A 21,101-nucleotide genomic window follows, 5' to 3' on the forward strand; every position below is an offset into this window, starting at 1 on the left:
ACCCACCCACACCAATGAAATGGATGAGGCTGGATTCCACTCCATATTTTGTATTCCGCTTTGCCTTGCCGGTGCATCTGATGTGAACACAGAGCGCTCCCCTCCACACAGCATTTCCACACCAACACGGCGACCAGGGGCTCCGTCTGCTCAGCGAAGTTGAGTCAACACGCCGGGAAACGCGCTGCCTGGATTCATGAGGCACCTCCACACTCGCAGTCCTCTTCTCTGCGGGCGCCGGGGGACTTTGAACCGTTTTCGGTTGCAACAGAGCCCCGTTTAGCTCTGGGAAATGTGTTGCTAGACACCAAGAGTTTAGTTGCAACCATTAAACACCCACTCATTAAGTACCTGCGGACCTGCTGCAGGGGAGTTTTGCCAGCAAGCGGGATATATATCCTACTGCAGAGAACCTTAAACAATAGGGATCTTCACAGAAGTGAACAATGCTCAGACTAGAGACCATCATTTGCACTTTTTCTGTGCTGTCGGTTGCAGCAAGAGCAGATTTTAAAGCACGGAACTGCAGCGAGGTGAGGGAGGCTTGTATCGGGAAAGGCTTCAGCTTCGCACATGTTCCTCTTCAGGAGATCCCAGGTAAGGTTGGACTCAGTGCGACCTGTCAATTAGGCTCAGCGCCATTTAGATAAACACAGCCTTTGTGAAATCAACACATCCATATTTTATTTTTAGACCTGGATTGAAAAGTTAAAAAAAAGAATCCCAAACCATAACATTGCAAATCATGTATAATGCAAAAAACGTGTCTGTAAAGGCGGGTTGAATGCTGCAGGGGTTTGCCTGCGACTGCATTGAAAGGGCACCTCAACCACCTGTCAGTCACTAAGTTGCTGCGAGTCTCACCGACTAAAGTTTTAAACCAGTTGCCAAAATAATCCTAATTGACCGCAGATAGGATGGTGAGCAACAGCTGGAGCAGCCTCCTGCTCCCTGCAGCTTGCACCAGTGAAAGTGACAGGCCTGCTGCGATTTAAGACGCCTGAACACACACAGCACTAACACTTTACGCGAGGTTTAATGGTTGTATATTCGTGCTGCGATAACAGTATCCTATAACATCAGCCAGCATCACTAATGAATGTGAAAAAACATAGTCCTCCAGACAGCTGTGGTATAAGGTCGGTCTACGTGTTGTCCAGTAGAGGTCTCCGACAGTGCTAACCAAGCAGAGATAATGAATGGTCGACTCTGCAGATTAACTCAGATTCTCTGCGAAAATGAGGTGATGAGGTGAAGTGGAACTGCTGGCTCTTGCAGTGCTTCAGTAGTTGCCTAGTCCATTACCACGAGTCACTCATTCTGTATGATTTCAGCCACTTCCCAAGCCATTAACCTATTGAATGAATGACATATTTAGACCTATTTGCATTTGGGTCTTGTGACAGTAAAATATATAAAATGGACAGAGATTGTACATGCAAAACAAACAAAATACTTGTTTGAAGATGTTTAGTTGGAGTTTTTACATAAATACAATTTTCAAAATACTTATGTTGAAGTGGATATAGATAAGTAGTTGATCTTTTTTTTAGCTGTAAAATGTAAATAAATAAATTATATTAAATATACCATTAAATCAATTCTTAAAAGCTACATGATTAGCATATTGATATGAAAAAGTTATAAAATCCTTGGGCAAACCTGAGTTTAATTCTGTGATTTCATAGTTGTTATTTATGTGAATACTGTATGTCTGGATTTGTTTTTTTTTCTTCTTCATATTACCCCAGCTGACTTATCTCTCCATGTTGTCATTGTTATGCTCCGGGCCAACGATTCTTTCTATAAGGCAGGAAATCTGGCGCAAGTAAAAGGCTGCATATTTGATAACTGGCACACCTGTTCAGCGATGGGTTGAATAACAAACTGATTAAATCCTTTGGATCCAGGTCCCTGACATCACAACTAATCTCCCTAATGAGTGAAAAATTCAATCTCTCTCATCTCCGATTGATGTCACCCTGAATAAACGCCTTTTGATCTGGCCTTTGAATGAGTCATAACCTTACATGTCTGCTGGAGAGACAACGCATTATCAACACCTCAGCAAATTCAGACAGTGATGGGCACGTCCTTCGAATTATTCCCTTTCACTCATACAGACAACATTCGAGCTGAACCAAAGCTTGACTTGAGGAAAAGGGGAAATTCCTTTTATTTAAAGGTTAATGTAAAAATGTAAATGTAAAAATACCATCTTCTGATCAGAAAAAGGTATCTGCCAAAATATTTGTCCAGTATCAGAGACAGAAATACAGCACATGTTCTTTATTGAGATCTTCCATCGCCGTGTTTAACTGTTGAAATGATACAATATAACTGATGGTACTTTGTCTGCTTGGTTTTAACAGTTTTTTTGGGATAAATCTGGCAAATGTACTCAGTGTTTTAAGTAGGGGTTAAGAGCGTCTGTGTGGCAGGTGGGGAGCGTGTTCAGTCATGACATTAGTTTGGAGTTAATATTCCAGTACTTGTACATTACTTGGTCATCGTGGGATTCGCTGTAGAGCAGCTTAAAGCTTCCCCTATAGATTATTGTGTCTGTCTGTTTCATCCTCTATTAACTCACTGATGACTTGGGAAAAGTGCCAGCCTTCATGTTACTGCTACACCTATATAAATTCATTGCTTCTCCATACCGTACACTTGTGTTAAATGATAGCTCTTTGCTGTTGGATTTCTTGAAATCAGCATTATCTGATAGGCAGGCCTTTGACATCGAATTGTGGTGACAGATGGATTTGTGTACTCGTGCTTTTGATGTAAGTTGCTATTTGAGACCGTGTTACACATCAGATTTGTTAGAAAACACTGGATTTCATATATCTCATATATATATGTATGTATGTGTGTGTGTATATGTATATATATATATATATATATATATATATATATATATATGCGCCAAATTTTTTGATTTTCATTATCTGTTTAAGGTTAATAACATTAGACTACTGATAAATTCTTTATCACATTAATTTGTGTGTGTAATAATTTGTTTTCATTTAGAGCCTTTTTCAACATGATTTACTCGTATTAGCCAAAGGAATAACAGCAGGGTATAGAGTGCTCAGCACCACTGAAAATGCTCAGCCACAGCTACAGATTTTTTTTTTTCTTGTATGGAGTTAAAGATGAAAATCTTAAAATCACAGATTTTTGTTTGGTCAAACAGAAGGAACTGGGTCAGGTGGAATGACAGCAGTTGAGTCGGTGTGTTATTGACAGAAATGCTTTTACGATCCAAAGGCTTAAGGCTCAGTTGGTGCAGTAATTCCACAAGACTTAGGCGATGCTTCTGCCTGCTGACCAGGCCAGGCTGGAGGCTGTCAGCAGCAACATGGTGAAGGCATTTTGAAGCATGGGAGCATGAACTTTCAGATTGCTCTAAAGGTCTTTTGAGTGTTTACACATCTAAAAATTGCCCACAGCATCCCCCTATCCACAGCATACTTTACTTCCTGTTTTAATTTGACTGTTAACAAAAATTGAAATAAAAAAAAAAATCTAATTTTAAATCCTCTTCTTCGTTCTTCACTGCTGTGGTTAAAGATCAAACCTGCGCTCAGTCTGGCCCCTACTGTCTCAGTTTCCACTCAGTGGATTACCCAACGTCTGAGACACGACGGGAAGATATGGAAAGTGAGTCATACAGCAGACTGCTGGATTCATTGGAACTTCTTAGCATGTCATATTCTGTCATGCGGTCATTTGACATCCAGCTCTGTTTACTCCCAGCCAGGAGATGGAGATGGGACAGAAATAACGTTGCTGATATTTTATGTGATCCTTGGCTGCCTGCACAACGAGGCAAATGATCTCTGCTGAAGCGTGTAATGTGCACAGGTTCTCTACTGTCATGTAATGGGATGGAGAGGATTAAAAAGGGCTAAATGGGAGTGCCTGCAGAGGGAATGGCCAGGTGACTTTGTTGGCCCCTGCAGCATCCGTCAGTATCCCTGTGATGTATTGTCAGATTGTTGTGACCTTCCTGTCAGTCACACGTGTGGAGCTGGATCTGGGCGTGAAGTCCTGAGAGGGCTCACAGCTTTTTGGTGGGTTTTATGGTGTGTTGATGCGTTTAAATTTCACCCTGCAAACATCATAATATTTGTGATAGAATTTGCAGATAATTGGACTTTTCAGCTTGGCAGTTATTGTCTGAGTTTGTATATATAGCACCAGCATTTGAGGCTGCGTTCTGCTATATAATGCATTGTGAAAGTGTCCTACTGAGAAGCAGCAGAGGGGGATGCTATCAGGGAAGAAGAATCTAAACAATCATCATTTTTCCCACAGCAGAGGGGATTTCTCAAATGCTGCCTCCATCCCTGTGTCATCAATCATGCTCATGAATGCCAAAATGGCCTCATGATGGCCTCTCTCTGCGGGTGTTCCCTCTGAGAGCTGCAGGAAACATTTTGTCCTGCAAGTGTCTCAGGGTTGCAGCATTGGAAGCGCAGCAACACAACTCTCAAGGGATGTCAAAAAGCGGCAGGGGAATGTTTGATTATTTTCATTGTGTTTTTAGTTTTTTCACCATCGGGTTTCAGTTTAAATGGATGAGATACAGTTTGCTGTATCTTTACCACTGAAAAGCTTTATTAGTGATATTGTGCAACGGCGTCCTACATGAATACATTAGGGTTTGGCCCTCACCCCTCTCACTTGTTTGAAGTGGGGGAAAGGTGACAGCATGAACTTCTGAGAAACCAATCTTAGTTTTGCAACGTTTGAAAATCTTAAAGACTGTTTTCAGGTTGTTTGCTGGTGTTTCAATGAAATCTTATCAAACCACATCCACATAGTCCTGATGAAGCAGATTAGCTGAGGTTTTGAGTGTAAAATGGAAAGTGATCTTTCTTAACTTTTACTTTGATTGTTGCTTATTTAGTCATGGATATTTAATGTTACAGACAAATATGAGACAGAGTTCTCAGGGGCTTCATGCTAGAGCTGAAATGATTAGTTGATTAATCATTTAGCCAATTTTGATAAATCCGTTAATTAGTTCTTTCATTTTCTAGTGCAGAAATAGTGAAAAAATGCCACGTGTTCTAAAATATCAGCTTCTCAAATGGTTGCTACATTTCATTGAGCAAAGAACTATATTAAACGAAAAAAAAAAAATCTACAAATTAATCAAATAACCATCAATTGCAGCACCGCTTTAGACTCATTGTAAAGCTTCGGATGTGCAGTTGCTGTTTGTCAGACGTGTCATTTTAAGGCTGCGTTATAGTAAAAGAGCTTTTCATACACACATTCAAATAATGTTTGTTAAATTATTCCTCTGTTTCATGTACATCAGGTCACTGTCAGGAACTGTATACAGGCCATTTAATTTGTTCGTATGCAATATTGACATGGAACGCCCCCATATATGCCTGCATGCAGCCAGTTTTTGACTAAATGATTTTACTCTACCACTCTGGAACTTCCAGTTTATGTAATAATGCTCTTCTGCAGCTCCCTAAAGGAAGATATCGTCAGCATGTGAATTTTGATGTGTTTGAGTTTGTTTAGGAAGGAGGGAAAGTCATGTCTTCAGGGTTACTGTGTTTTTTTTAACATCAAAAAAATACTTTCTGGATAATATTTCCAAACCCTAATCCTGTCTGCGACCCAAGCCTTGTGTTTATTTTGTTTGTGGCCTTCAGCAGGGTTTATGTCCAACTTTCTGTTGCTCATAAATCTGGTTGCTGAAATTTTAATACAGCCTACACATTTCAAAACCAGAAGGGATTTTAGTTGGCAGTTGGACAGTTCATAACAATGCTGTTTATTTTTTGCTAATTTATAGTGCACATAATGGGAAATCATTATTCAGACATTTTCAGTTGGATTTCAGTTGTTTTAATAGTGGGTAGCAACAAAGCTTCTTTTTGCTGCAAATTGTAATTTCTGAATACATTAAGAATGGAGACAAGAAAAAGAAAAAGACAACACATGAAAGACACACTGGGTTATTGAAGTTTGGCCAAATACTATAAGCCTGATGTGCCATGTTTATCTGTTGATAAGCAGCGGTTGTCACATAGGTTTCTGGAGGAAAAGTGGTGTGAACACAGCCATGGAGAATTAATGCTTGTCAAACTCATTTGAGATAAATCTACTGTGAAAATCAAGGAAATGGATTGAAGTTGTTCTCCTGAGACGGTGTGGCAGTAGCTGTTTAATGGTTTAAGAATCACTCTAAATGTGAAGGATTGCGCACTTCTGTTGTCAACAAGAGATTGAATAGATGTTATTTTGATCTATTACTTCCTGTCAACAACTGCCCAATTAAACTCTAACCTGGAGCCACTGAGAATTTAAGAAGCTGGCATAAACACATTTCAACCATGCACTGATCCTATTTGTATGTAGGTCTGTGACAGCCGTGGCCGGAGGCAGTGTTGTTTTTGGGATTGTCCGTCCGTCCCATTCTCTTGAATGTGACATCTCCGTAACGCCTTGAGGGAATTACTTGAAATTTGACTCAAATATCGACTTGGACTCGAGGATGAACTGATTAGAATATGGCGGTCAAAGGTCAAAGGTTAATGTCACCATGACTTCACAGAACATGTTTTCCACACACTAATAATGACAAAAGTTCGCATCAGTGTTGAATAGGATAAAATGATTAGGTGATGACAGTTTATATCCAGAAGGTCAAAGGTCAAATTCACTGTGACGTCATAATGTTCTGCAAAAACACTTTGGTGGCCATTGTCCAACCATGACCGTGACCATTTTGCACATTTGGTCGGATACTGATTTAGTGACACTTATCTTGGTGAACTGTGGTTGTTGCACCGGGGTGAAGATGTGTGTGAAGCATCCACCTTTTCACTACATATGTTATATAATTCTGGACAGACATGGATGTTAACTGCAATTTGACTGGTTGGCGGAGGCATAAAACTGCACGACGGAAATTCTAGTTTTGTCCCATTTTCTATCAGTATAGACTACACATACTACATGCCTGATTTGTAATATACTCCTTTTGGTAGCTTACATCTTACAGTATAATAATCTCTGTCTATCAAATTCCACTGATACCGTGGACATCTCTCTCTTCGCATACGCATCAGGCTCAAAATTACATTTATTCTCAAACTGAAATGGAGGGAAAGGTGGAAGAATACCAAAACACAAAATGCCACCAGTTATGTTTCTGTATGTGTAAGATTACGGGGAGGCTGGAGTCATTGTTCAGACATTTTTGGCACACATCTCTTAACGTGATATGTAACTACCTCGACTGAGTCTCTTTATTATTTATTTTTCCAGAATTGTTTACACAGTCTCCAGTAGATGACAAAATTTTGCTGTATCTTTTCGAGCTGTCCGCGGATCATCACTGACTTTCAGAAAACCGTCCTCAGGATCAATGTGTTGTTTCTTCATTGCCACGAGAATCAAATTTTGGCTTTTGGCTATGACGTATAGCTGGTACTTTTCCCCAACACCTCATCTGCCTGTCAAAACCTAGCCATCATGAAATACAGCCCCCTTGAATGCCTCGTTGCTGTCGTTGGATCTATCTTTAGCCACACGTCTGCCACTCCTGTCTTGTTGACGTCTGACTAGACCTGATGTGCAACTGGAGAGGATGTTTGCCTTTACACTGCTCCTGAGGACGGTTCAGTGCGGCGCGTTGCGGCAGCGTGCCGTGGGGAGTACAGCGTTGTGTAGTCGACTTGCGCCCTCTTCCTCGTGGTTAAGCAGACTAGAGGCCACTTCCACTGTAACAAGCTATCAGGGCTAATAATGCCCGGTGTTGGTAAACTAAGCTGTAAATGCTGAGTGATCAGTGCGGCTCTCAGTTCCCCTCAAGGTCTCCAAACAGCCACCAGCTGCTACCTGTGGTGTAGCCCTCTGCCATGCTCCACTTAGCAAGGTGAAGCAGAAGAGAGTGGCTTGCCTGCTCAGGTCTAATTCTCAGGGGCTTCTAGGCATGCTGCCCACGTGGATCGAATATCCACACTGGTCTTCCCGTGCCTACACTAGGATTTTTAGTACATACCTCTCAATAAATATCAAAGCCAGACATAGTGCTGCATATGCTGATTATGCTGTGCCTGACATTCCTAAATGTGCTGCACATGGTGTTAAGGAAATCCATACATTAATCTTAGCTGTAATGATATTGGTGCACCTTGCAGAAGCACATGAATATTCCATAGCTATTACCCTCGAGGTCAAACATATTGTACTTTTTGGTTGGATATTTATCTTCTTGGCAAATATTTGTACAAGGATAAATCTAGTGTTTGTGTATATTTGTTACACGTGCGATTGGCTGAATGTAGGATGGAAAATACGACAATACGAAATCTTTTTTTAATTGTTGATTAATCTGCTTTATCATTTTCTCAACAAATTGTTTGGTCTGCGAGATTTCAGGAAGAATTTACCAGAACCCAAGGTGACATATTCAGATTGTGTTGTGAAAAATAGTCAGTTTTCTATCATTATATGACACAAAAAAAAAAAAAGGAGGAAATCACATTTGACAAGCTGGAGGCAGAAAATGCATCTTAGCTTTTTTGTAGGAAATTGGCTCAAACAGTTGATCAGTAATCAAAACGGAGGAAAAGATTCATCTAAAAATGTGTTCAGCTCAAGTGGATTGCACGGTCATCTTTCTCATCCAGAATTTTTGTCTTTGAACACAGAGGAGTAGGTATCAGCTGCAGCTTCAGACACAGCTCTATGTTTAAATGTCACAATGTGGCCCAGTATTGGGAACGATCAGCATGGGAAGCAAATATATTGTCTAGAAAACCTATTTCTCCACAACAATTTCTTCAAAGCATCTTAAAAATGGTTCTTCTGCAGTGACAGAGGGCAGTTATGCATTTATATTTTTCCCTTCAAAGAGTTTTTTTTTTATAGTACACTTAGAAAATATTTCAATATGAAACACCATGCAGTTGAGTCAACACTTGGCTGTTTTATCGTGCACACAGCCTTGCACATGGCATGTTGCAGTGGAATATCTTGACATATTCAAATAGAAAAAAAAAAAAAAAATACTGATACATTTGCTCTGAGTATGAAACTGTTCCAACATCTTTATTCCCGTCCTTTTTCCCTTCACGCTGACTCTCCTGAGGATGAAGAATACCATCATACCATTGTACTGTGCTGCTTTTATTGTAGACTGTTTTATGTCAGTGAGATTTCATTTCCTCTTGAACCTGTCCTCATTCACCCAAGGACATACACTCCTCTCTATCAGCATCCCCCACTTATTTAAAACACGAGCATGCCTTTCATTATGACTTCTGACATGACCCAAAATGTGATAGGAATAATGTCATTCAGTTGTGATTGATGCCAGTTCTAACTTGAGTGAGAAACTTGGCTATTCTGTACACAAAACCCTCTCGAGACATTATTAAAAGTGTAAAGGAAAGACTGTGTGGAATACGCAGATTTATAAATCCATGCTTATGTTCTTATGCATTGAATTTCATTCTCATGCACTGTAGTTCCCGGGGATATGATCTGACTATTGCATGTAGATTTCCTATCAAGAGTCTGATCATCCACCAGTCAGGGGGGCAGGGGTTTCAGTGTGCTCAGTCTATGTACATTAAGTATCTTGCATGTCCGAAAGAATATGACATTAACTGAATATGATCAGCTGTAGATAGACCAGCGAGGTACAGCAACCTCTGGCTAACCTCTTGATTTATTATTGACAAGAAAGTGAAACGAGTGAGCTAACTTCATCTGTTTAGGTCAGCTATAATGAGCCCCTTACAGTGTATCGTGTGGAGACGTGATGCTCATGGATCCAGAAAATAACCTAACTTATTCATACAGTATATCTGCCCACTTACTTGACTAAATCATGAATTCATTTTTTTTTTTTTTTTTTGAATTCACTTGTTCACTCAGTTGTGTTGTGTTGTGTTAACATCCATGCTATGGATTCATTCATGTGGTGTGTGGTAAAACAACCCCAGTCGAAACAGAAACTAGCTCAGTTTGCAACAAAGATATAACAAAAATTTTATGAAATTGCTTTTCCCCACTTTCTCCATGTGGGTTTACCTATTTTGAGAATTTTGAGAATGCTGAATTAAGGTGGATAAATCCCAAATCATCAAGATGATTGATGACAAGGACAGTCATATGAATGACGTGTATGAGGGGGCAAAAAATTGAGCAAAAATCATATTTGCAAATAATTGTCATGTCTGCATCAGGACATTTTCCGAGCTTAGCTACTCTGAGAAGACTGCAAGGAAAACTGATAATAAACACAGGGTCTGGTAGGAAAAGAACCAGCAGATACTTCCACCCACTTTATTTAGAAAAAAGTTTTTGCTGACTAAAAATTTAACAAAAATATGAAATGAATTGAAAAATTCCAACTAAAACACATTCACACTCTCAATCACAGAACTAACAACTGCTAACCAGCCACCAAAATGAAAGTGTACTTTAAATTAAGAGTACTTTGCATCCGTCTTTTGCCAATGAAGCGACGTGACAAGGAAGAAGCAACTTCACTAGCGTTAGGAACGTTGATCTCATTAGGCCAGAGTATGGCTTCAAGTGTGAATGCATGAAAAAAAAAATTGTCAGGGGGAGCCACGGGACACAGCAGATGGCAGAGCACATATGCTGTGGGTCTCTTTGGCCAGGTACACTGACGAATACTTCTGAGAGTTGGCCTACCTACACTGGTATTCACAGGATCTCGGACACTTTATTCTCTAAGCTGTCTCACAAGTTAAATTGTGGCACATTACTGTGTGAATGCCATACATATTCTCATATAAAGTAAAAAAAAACAAAAAAAAACAACGCTTGCCCTTGAGAGAGCATATAACGGACAACTTAAGTCATGTTTTACATTTAGTTAAATGGACATGAAAGTGTAATCTCTCCCTATAGTCACTTTTTTCTTTATCATATCAAAAGTGATAGGAAAGGCGCACAAAGTGGAGTTTTGTGACTTTTAAGCTTTTAAGCTGAAGATCTGAAAGAAGACAGCCAAATGTGACAGACTTTAAAAAACAAATATGTGTGTTAATATATGTAGTTTATAAAAATTGAGGGATTTTTAAAGGCACCCATGGATGGAGGCTTAACCCTTACCCTAACTAAAGTTGCCAATGCCAATGCTTACAACAAAGGAAACTGTAAACGTCCATGATAAAATAATCTGAAATCCTACAATTAAGTGGCAGGTATGTATGTGATTACATCTCAGCAGGAAGAAGGGCGAACAGAGCTGCTAATGTAAGAGCGCCATTAGCAGTGATAATAACCTGCTTGATCTGAACGACACTTCGTTTGATTACTGACATGGGACTGACATGAAGTTATTTGCAATTTATTATTATACACAGTATATTTATAGGCATGAATGCATGCATGCATAAACCTTTCTCATTAGAACTCAATGTCACATTTTTCTCAGTGTTGGAGCAGGGTCAACAGTAGTGGTATAACATGTGCGTATTGTATATGTATTGCTCCTTTTTTGCTGTTTGTTAATGTGTTAATATGAGACAAAGTAAAAGTTATGTATCATCCTGTTGGCTGTGTACAAATAGAAGACACGGACTGGGATAGTACAATGAGGCTAGGTTGGGACAAATCTTTTTGTCTCACCCTCACAGTCCTGTTAATTGAATGACTCAGCATAAGCCAGCTTTGATACAAGCCTATTAGTGGGAAATAATTCCCCTTCCGCTCCTAATGTATGGCTTGCTCAGGATCACAGACAGCTTGAGGTGGAAATCATACTTGGTATCATACCAACCAAAAGCAAACAAAAACCCCATCTGCATATGACTTGGCTCAGTGCAGACCCAATGAGTAAAGAAACAAGGAGGACTATCCCAAAGCTGTGCTGAGACGCTTACTTGAAGAAGACTTTTGTTTTCACAAGTGTTTCCAAAAACCTTTTGCGAGTCTCATGGGTCTACACTCACAACGTTCTATTTTTCTTTTCGAAAGATGGGACATGAGGTGATAGAAAAGCTGATAAAAGCTTAAAGCTGTGGTAAACTTCATCACAGGAAACGCATCTCCATCTGAAGTACTGTGACTTTGGAAAAAAAAAAAAAAGTGAACGATAAGTTCATGATAGGTCTCTGCATGCCACTGTGTGTGTTAGAGAGAGAGAGAGAGAGAGACACTGACTATTTAGCAATGCCAACAAGTTGTTTAATGTTTCACCTCTGTGCAAAGGTACAGCTATAACAGTAGAATATGTGCTGTTGTTGAAAATACAGCGTCAATGCCAATTTGCAGTTTATTTGGAGAAACTTGCTGAGTTCCATAGAAAATGATAATAATGGAACTGTATTCAGCCAATAATGTCTGGCGGCAGACTGGAGGTCACCATCAACTCCCGTCTCCAACTGCTCACAGCACAGCAGAATTTCTTTATTTCTTTTTTTTTTATCCCCTTCCCCAAAGCTGTGAACCAGCAACACAAATGTATGTTGTTTCTATTATAGAAGACCAGAGTTAGTGCTCACAAGTTTGACCTGTGACTTATAGATACTTTTTTTTATTTATAAGAACATACTGGGCATATGAATTAATGGCAGAGAACTTGGCTATGCTGCAGGGCTGGACTGAGAAGTTTGTGGTGTATTTTATTCTTCGATTCTTTGGGGGTGATACCTAAATGATTGCAGTGGGGGGGGGGGCATATCATTAAATTACTCACACTGATCAACTGCTAGAGAAACCGAGGGGTTGAATTGTATGTAAGTGCTGTAAGAGAAGAAGCAGCTGAAGTAGCAAACAATTCTTCCAACTTAGTCAACCATATAGATCGCTTGGCCCTACCATTGGACACGACCTGTAGGAGCGTTTACCAGCGGCAGGCGTAACAGACCTTTGTCGTCATGGTAGCAGTAACAAAACACGCGGTCAAGATTGCGGAATGGTCATGCATGTTTAGGGAAAGCTCATGGTTTTGGTAAAAATAAGTACTTAAGGTTAGAGGACCTTCGTTGTCATGGTTACAATAATAAAGATGTGGTTAAGGTTGTGGGATGGTAATGGATAAAAGGAACAATGTCGCGTCCCCTCTGTTAAAGTCCTGTGTTTTGTTGACACATCCAACCCCGACCTCCATCTAACTGATGGGACTTTGTTACTGTATATACTACGTCACCTGACTTCCTACTACGTCCGTTAAAGATCGCTCAACGATAAAACGTAACTATGGGTTATAAAAGCTGCTGCACAGATGACCTACAGTTGGCCTTTTTTTTTTCTTTTCTAATTTTTTTTTCTTTTTTTTTTTTACATGAGGACACTCTCAAAGTAACAAACAAGAAGCATAAGATCAGAGAAATAAAGAGAAATGACAATTAGCTGAAGTGAAAGCACTGACAGAACTTAGGGTGGACTGAGAGGAGATTAAGTCCTTATTGAAGTGTGTGCACTTACAGCAACTGAAGTGTAAGTGTGAGTGAAATTAGTGGAAAGAGTTGAGTGCTGAATGTAAGCAGCGAATCATTAACCATCCGATTTTATCAGCTGAGAGGAGGGGAAAGTAGCATGTGAAGCTTTTCTGGCGTAGTGGCTGAACCAGGTTACTGCAGCTTCATCACCTGGCCCTGTACACAATCACTGGAAAAAGATGCAGCAGTAAATCGATAAATAATTTATGTCACAAATCCTGCAAAATGATTATTTTTATTATCATATTTTGATCCATTCTATTCAATAACATTTGGAAAAATACAAAAAGTGCATAATTATTATTTTATAAGATCAAATTCATGCGTGCGTATGCTGCATCAGGCGCTGACTATAGAAAATTTAAAATATCACCAAAATAATATTAATTATTCCTTTTAATTAAGTAAAATAAGTCAAAATGTTATAAAAACCTTTTATATGACACTACAACCAACCCTGTGTGTTTTTTCTTTGCCTTAGAATAACTCTCTGGTCCACACTCCATCCTGTCTGTTTCTAATGTGTAGCCTGTACTCCAGTAGATAGGTTAACTGTGAGGGCACGGTGCTGTTTTAACCTTGGCTAGAAAGGTCGTGGCACTTTGCTGAGTGGTGGAGTCCCCTGAAAGCTCCTTCTCATATGTTGATGTACGACAGGCTTATTTTTAAGTGATGTTTTGCTCTATTGAGACTGCTGGAGCACACAGTAGGGTTGTCGTGTCAAGATGGATTTTTTTTCTTCTTCTTGACATTTCTGATGAAAAGGCTGCACTTAAAATTTGTAGCCTGAGGGACTTCCCAGTAACATGGTCTCTGACCCGGCGGCTTTAACTTTATTTTTAAATAAATACTTCACCTTCTTTTCAGTCAGTGTAGGCCTGAACAGTGATGCTGGAATTGTGAGCATCGTGTGCCATATTTAACCAAACATCTGTCCACCAGAATGCTCCAGTGACATATTCGCACAGAAATCCTCCTTCCCTCTATGATCAAAGCTTTTTTTTGGGGGGGGCGGGGGGGATTATACTGTGAGTAAATGTTTCTATATTTTCACAGTATCTGTTCTGTTCTCTTATTTTCACACAATGTTCTTGATTCATCAGAACCATGAAAATACAATTTTCTACAGAAATTAACTATAATATGATGAATATATTGAAATTATATTTAAAGATTCAGCACAATGATTATGATTAAGTCTCATATGTATTTGTAATGTGTCGGCTGTTTATGTGATTGATTTTGCCATCAAGAGGTTCATGGCCACTCATACCTATTACCTATTGGAAAAAAGGAATAAAATAGTAATAGTATTATTTTAAAAAAACTCATAAACATAGTGAAAATTCTGAAACACTTTAAATTATGCATTTGAATTCTATGTAAATAAAATCAGTTATTTTGATGGGAAAATAAACACCCATGGTGAAAATAATGAAACATTTTAAAATTTCCTACCTTGTAGCAAAGATGTGTTGTTGGAGAAGAGCTTTCTCTTTACCACCCTCTGTTTCAGCCGATGCTTCGCATACCAACACACATAAAGATGTTCCCTCGCTACCAGCCTTTTTTTTTTTTTTAAGTACAACACTTCTAAAGATAAATTCAGTGTTATCTTTAGTATGGAAGTTAATTCTTAACCTTGGGATCAGTGTGTGTGACAAATAATCTCAAGTCAAAGCCCATTTTCAGAGCTTTCAGCCACATCTCACAGCCTTCATCAACGAATGGAACTGGTTCAGGTATCGCAGCGACTTGCTATCACACAGCTAATGTTACACACCTCACATCCATTCGCTGATGACGACAACGACCCTGAGATACATTTGAAAGCTCTGAGTCAGTTTAGTTGATATTACATTGTAGCACTGTAGTCACCATTCTGCTTGTGTCTCTCGATCTGCTTTGATCTCCAAGCACCAGGTAACCAGGCTTGTTCATTTTCTTAAGTCGTCAAAAGCGCAACAGACTGCAATTGTGAATTTGTGAATGCAGAACTTTTGAATTGTTGGGAGCTTAGTCATACCCAAGAAATTTAATAATACATGAATGCCGACCTTGCACATTTGTCTAAAGTACCTTTCACACTTTCATCTGTGAAATTTTGCAGGATTCAATGGAGGCCACATTGAGTAAAAATTATTATTATTAATATCAAGTTCTAAGTTCTTCTGACATGCTTGTTCCACAGAAAGCAGAAAGCTTTCTTTCTCTCTCTCTCTCTCTCTCCCTTCTCACTTTTGTTCGCTGAATGGGATGTGAACTTGATGTTTGACTTACTGCATACTTCAAATTCTGGCTGTTGAAGTCTTAACTTTTTTAAAATCTCACATTATGCCATGTTTTTTTTTTTTTTTGGACACCAATGTGCAAAAAATGCTCATCATATTGTTGCGCACGCTGTGGTGCTCACTTAGTGAAATCCATTTATTCTTCTACTGCTGTGCTAGTCTATCTGCTGCTGCATGCAGTGAGACTTTTACAGCTGCCATCTGCCTACAGCTGCTTTCCTGATTGCAGACAATGTACATAAAAATCTGCATTTTTTTTAAAGGGAAACTGAAATCTGATTTCCTTGTGCTTTGTGAAGGGAAGAGAAATCAGAGATAATAATGTTAGTGCATGGGACACAACTGAAAAAGGTGTGAGATGTCGTCCATTTAAGTCGGGATACAGTTCAGACACAGGACGCATGCCGACGCCAGTTGTAAAGGGAACTTTGGCGAGTAGGTTCAGTTTATAGTTGGACTGAATTTGCTGACAATCTTCAGTCATCATGACGTGACAGTCCTTATTACCACGTCATTGTATTTCCATTTCATTTCCTGTTGTGCTCACCCTCCCACAGCGATATTGCGTTTTAGGCTGTGATACGAGTCTGCATTATCTGGGAAGAATGGAAAGATGTAGATGTAGAATTTTTTGATTCACTTCATTATTTTCCCATTCTCATGAATTCAAAATGTGCGGGAGAATATTTTAAAGGAATGTGGTTTCTGTTTCCTTAATGATTGGATGACACCCAGGGTGGTCGGTTACTGTCAGATTAAATGAGGAACTCCGCCACTGGTCCTCATCCACACAGTATAATGTTAAAGATCCTACGAGGAAGAAGCCATTCTTGCTCTGTCAATTTCTGAAATTAGGAAGTCATTGTGTGTAGAGAGAAAAATGACAGTGAAAAGTGCATAACTCGTTTCATGTGGGGATAATGGTAATTGACGAGGATTTCATGTTGGACTGCTGACATTTTAAATGTTTGTGAGCTACAGTTCTGACAAAGCAAGGGTAACTATAATTCACTGGCATGTGGTTATGCACACTGACTATCGCCCACATTTGCTTTGCATGGTTTTGTGTCTGAAATGGTTCAAATCAGTTTCACGATGACCCTAGCAAATTGAGGTGGCTCAAAAATCACATTTTTGTTTTCATCACCTGCTCCTTTTGTAGAGCTGCACTTCAAGAAAATGTCCAATGGAAATGATGAATGAATGAAAATGGAGTCTGCATATGTCTATATCAAAACCAAAATCAAAAATGAAAGGGCAAAGTGTGAATGGATTAATCAAGATGTCTGTCTTGTATTTTGGGCTGACTTGCTTCCCTAACCCAGCATTATTTGCAAGGCTAAGGGCTAGCATGTCACTAGCAAAGTGCCCTGTTCACACACATACTGTACATTAAGCGCACACCTGCACGTGTTCACCCCATGTCTACTTTTCAAACATCCACACACATCTACACTACCGATACTACCACAACTGCTACTAAGGTTAGCACCATCAGTCAAATTGGAAACCCTCCTCCCTCTACAGCAGTGGATTCTGCACCAGCCAATTGTGGGGGGTGGGGGGGTTGCCCTCCTAAATTGGAAAGATTGATCTCGTTAGGGCAAATATCACTCCTTCCATGTCTGCGGTAGACCTCCCTCGGCCCTCTTTGGATTTGTGGAATTGTTTTAGGCCAATATCACTGCACTGGAGAACTGTGTCACACGTGATACGCTCCTCTTGATATTATCCCTAAAAAAACAGTTTACATTCAGTCAGTCCCACTCTGCTTTCCATCATGAATAGCTCTCTGTCCTCTGGATCTGATCTTTCTTAAGATTGCTCCTATTCAGCTATTGCTGAAAAGACCTGGTCCATGGACTTAAAAGACTCCCAGCCACTTTACAAACTGCAGAAATCCTAGACCAACTTCTACAGACGCTTAATAACAGCAATATATTTGAGAGGTTTTCAACCTGGGTTCTGCAGCTACACAGCCATGAAACAGCTCTTCTTAGAGTTACAAGTGATTTACGATGGCTGCCGACTGTTCTGTGTTACTGCTGCATGACCTCAGTGTAGCATTGGATGGCATCGACCACTCCGGCCTTTATAGACTAAAACAATGGGTGGACACGCCATCCGTCACCACAACATCTCCTTCCATAGCTATGTGGACACGGTTCTACCCGTCATTTAAACCTCCTGACATTAGCAAAGCAGCTTTATTACAAAGCAGTTTTATACAAGTGTGGATGCCTGATAACCCTTTAGAATTGAATTCTGACAAGACAGCAGTTCATTGTAAAGCCTCCTGGCTCCCTGCACTCATAACATAAAAGCCAGCTACAAAACATCTGGATGCTTGAACGTGGCGCAATGTGTAAAGAATGTTGGCCAGTTGCGTTTTATAAACTGAGAAATATTTCCAAAAGTGGATCGGTTCTGATGCTGAAATTTCGGACCTGCAATCCTGAACACTTTTCCTGTATAACATAACAGATAAATACTGTTATCAACTTAAATTATTATGTTTTTTTGAATCATAGTAGTTTTAAGCATCCATCCTGCTGTAGTGACAGCTTTGGATTTTTGTGCGACTGCATTTCCTGTGAATTTTTATAGCAGTCAGCACTTTCATATTAAATCATACATTTAATAATGACTGAAGGACAACTGTAGTATGTAGTATGATGATATTAGTTAGAAATTTTATATACTCAAGTCATGTGACAGTTATTAAGGCTGTGTACAGTCAGTGTCAGTTTTGGTGTGGACACAAAAACATGTTTGTTTTTTTTTTGTGTCTATTTTTCAGGTGAACATCTTCGTGTATGCCCTAAAGGAAACACATGTTGCACCCAGGAAATGGAGGACAAATTTGGACAACAGAGTAAACAGGACTTTGAGAATCTCGTTGATGAAATGAGTCATGAGTTGAGAAGCACCTTTGTTTCCAGACATCAGAGATTCGATGGTAAGTCTTAAGTCTCTCTTTTTTTTAACTTAATGCTTTATTAATGTTCCTCTTTTGTTTCCTTTTCTTTATTTTATTGTTTTTAATGGTCAGTCACAGCAGAACAAATTGCTACAAAAGGTAAAATCAAAGGATTGAGACTGTATGTGTTAATTTGAAAGGATTCACTGTTTATACATTTGTAGTTGTCCGCCCTCAAGAGGAGATGAGATGTGAAAATCTCATTAATATGCCTTGGAGTGGAGAAGCCCCTTGTTGGATTAGACAAACATGGCTTCTTGCACAGCAGATTGACAGCTTGAACAGCAGTACAGAGCCAAACTCTGCATTATTAAGGTTGTTTGGTGGTCCTGTGCTGTGTGTGATCTTGTCCTCGCCCCACGGTGACTGTCTTGACCACCACACATCCACTGAGCTTCTGCTATGGGAGCGGATGTACTCATTACTGAACCGAGCTCTCTCTTCACCTCTCCATCTCTCCCTCTTGGTATCCTTTCTCTGTGGAGTCAGCTCCTTGTAGTTACAGTTTAATGAGAAATAATAATCCCTCTAGCTCTCAAGATTAGACTGTGTGGGGAGCAGCAGCTTATCAGTGTGGACAATGGTGAAGGGTGGTGGAGGTGAAAATTGTCAAGCACAGCCACCTGTCAGCATTGTCAAACAGTTTATTAGGAATGCAGGATAAAACCCTTTAATGAGTTATCACTCAGAAACCTTTTAAACATCACCATGTTTGAATTCTCTTTGTCTCCAGGTGAATGGCAGGAAAAAACTAAAGGAAAATACACCATAATGTTTCCTTTTTGAAAAAAATATTTTTAATCTTTTTAGGCTTACTGTAGATTACTAATGAAACACAATACAAATAAGACAGTTCCCATTATTGTTACTGCTATTTAATCCTTGGCATATACCGAGTTTTCTAATTTCAGGGAGTAATGATGAGTAAAGCTGTCTGTAACCATCAAATTTCGGCAACCTCTACTGAAATAGTGGGTGATGCATCAGTGCCAGCGTGAGCAAAGTTATTTATTAATGCAGTCTCCAGAACAGTGACAGAGTTTCTTATGGGAGAAAGAAAAGAGAAATTTAGAAACCACAAAATATAAAGTTCTAAAATCTAGAAAGAGCTGAAGGAAACAAGAGAGTTAAAGCTTTTTGAAAAGTGTGCTGAGACTTTTGCTGGATTCTGTTCTACAGCTGAAGAGCAGCAACTGAAAAAAACCCAAACAGAATCACTGTAATAAAAGAGATAGTGTATGCCCAACATGCTGCCACCTACAAGTCCTGTAGCATTGCGGCTGATACAAGTTTACATTTTGATAAAAAAAAAAAAAGATGAAACTAATTTATTCTACTGTATATTGATCTCATTCAGTATGATTGTCGCCTGTGACATGGTATGCATTTAAAGTAGCACAAATCAAGCTTCCTGTTTTCCTATAGGAACACATGCACAAAAACAACACAAATCCAAGTTAATTTTGAGCGTTATTAGCGAATCAAACGTCTTCCAACTGCACTTTTGCTGCCATTTCTCTGCTCTTTGCCATAAATCTCTTTGCCTGCTTGTCATCTATGGAACTGAAATTGCAAAACAACAATCTCTGAAAATGGAGGAGTCTAGGGGCGATGAATCTTCTTCAATTGTCTCTGAATTCGAAATTGGTATCGAGTAGCAATTGCACTTCCAGTGCAGAGCTGAGACGACTGAACTGATGGTACTCGACAGCTGCTTGGGTTCAGGGCTATCACAAGTGCACACACAACAGAAGGTAATCAGTCTACAAAATACAAAAGTGACAATATTGACATTATACAACACAACTAAGATATTATAACAGATGTCTAACTAAAGTAAAAGGGTCACCCTGGTTTTTCTTTTTCTTTTTTCATTCTTGAATGGTTGTGGTTCGGAAGTATTAGCAAATCTTAGTATCTTTGATTTCATGTCCTTATATTTGGATAAGGGTTTATCATCCACTACAGTATATCTCCTATAATCCTAGCCCATTTATAATTTATTATTTTTCCGAGATCTAACGTAGGTTACCAACATTGATAATGATGCACATTAAGATGGGCCGATGGCTTGGCCTGAGTCTGATCTATCAGCACCTTTTACACCTTTTCACCATTAAGCACTTATTGTTTGATCTGTTTACATCGTGTAAACGGATATATAAATAACATAAGACATAATATGTCAGCATGAATATAATCTCTCCGCTTGGATCTCAGGATTGAACAGCAACACTCCCGATGATTCAGTTTATCCAAAAGTAATTCTAATCTTTGTCCAAAAGTAGGAGGTCAAAGCATAGATTTTCACATTGGGCTATCTAAATATATCCTCTGTTACAACTAAATAATGTTTGAGTGATTAAT

The 21,101-nt window shown here is 39.3% G+C and overlaps 1 protein-coding gene across 1 annotated transcript in view; it reads left to right on the forward strand.

Moving 5' to 3' along the window:
• Positions 1-82: 82 nt before the first annotated feature.
• The window catches only part of LOC111662190 (glypican-6-like), an 85,561-nt gene continuing 64,542 nt past the window's right edge, over positions 83-21,101 (forward strand). The window contains exons 1-2 of the mRNA XM_023415970.2: positions 83-597; positions 18,555-18,713. Coding sequence (XP_023271738.1) covers positions 447-597; positions 18,555-18,713 — 310 coding nt within the window. The 5' untranslated portion in view covers positions 83-446. The remainder of the gene's footprint in view (positions 598-18,554; positions 18,714-21,101) is intronic.

Source organism: Seriola lalandi, unplaced genomic scaffold (genome assembly GCF_002814215.2).
Source record: "Seriola lalandi dorsalis isolate HSWRI2012SDOR001 ecotype SW California unplaced genomic scaffold, Sedor1 jcf7180002054559, whole genome shotgun sequence".
Taxonomy (NCBI): domain Eukaryota; kingdom Metazoa; phylum Chordata; class Actinopteri; order Carangiformes; family Carangidae; genus Seriola; species Seriola lalandi.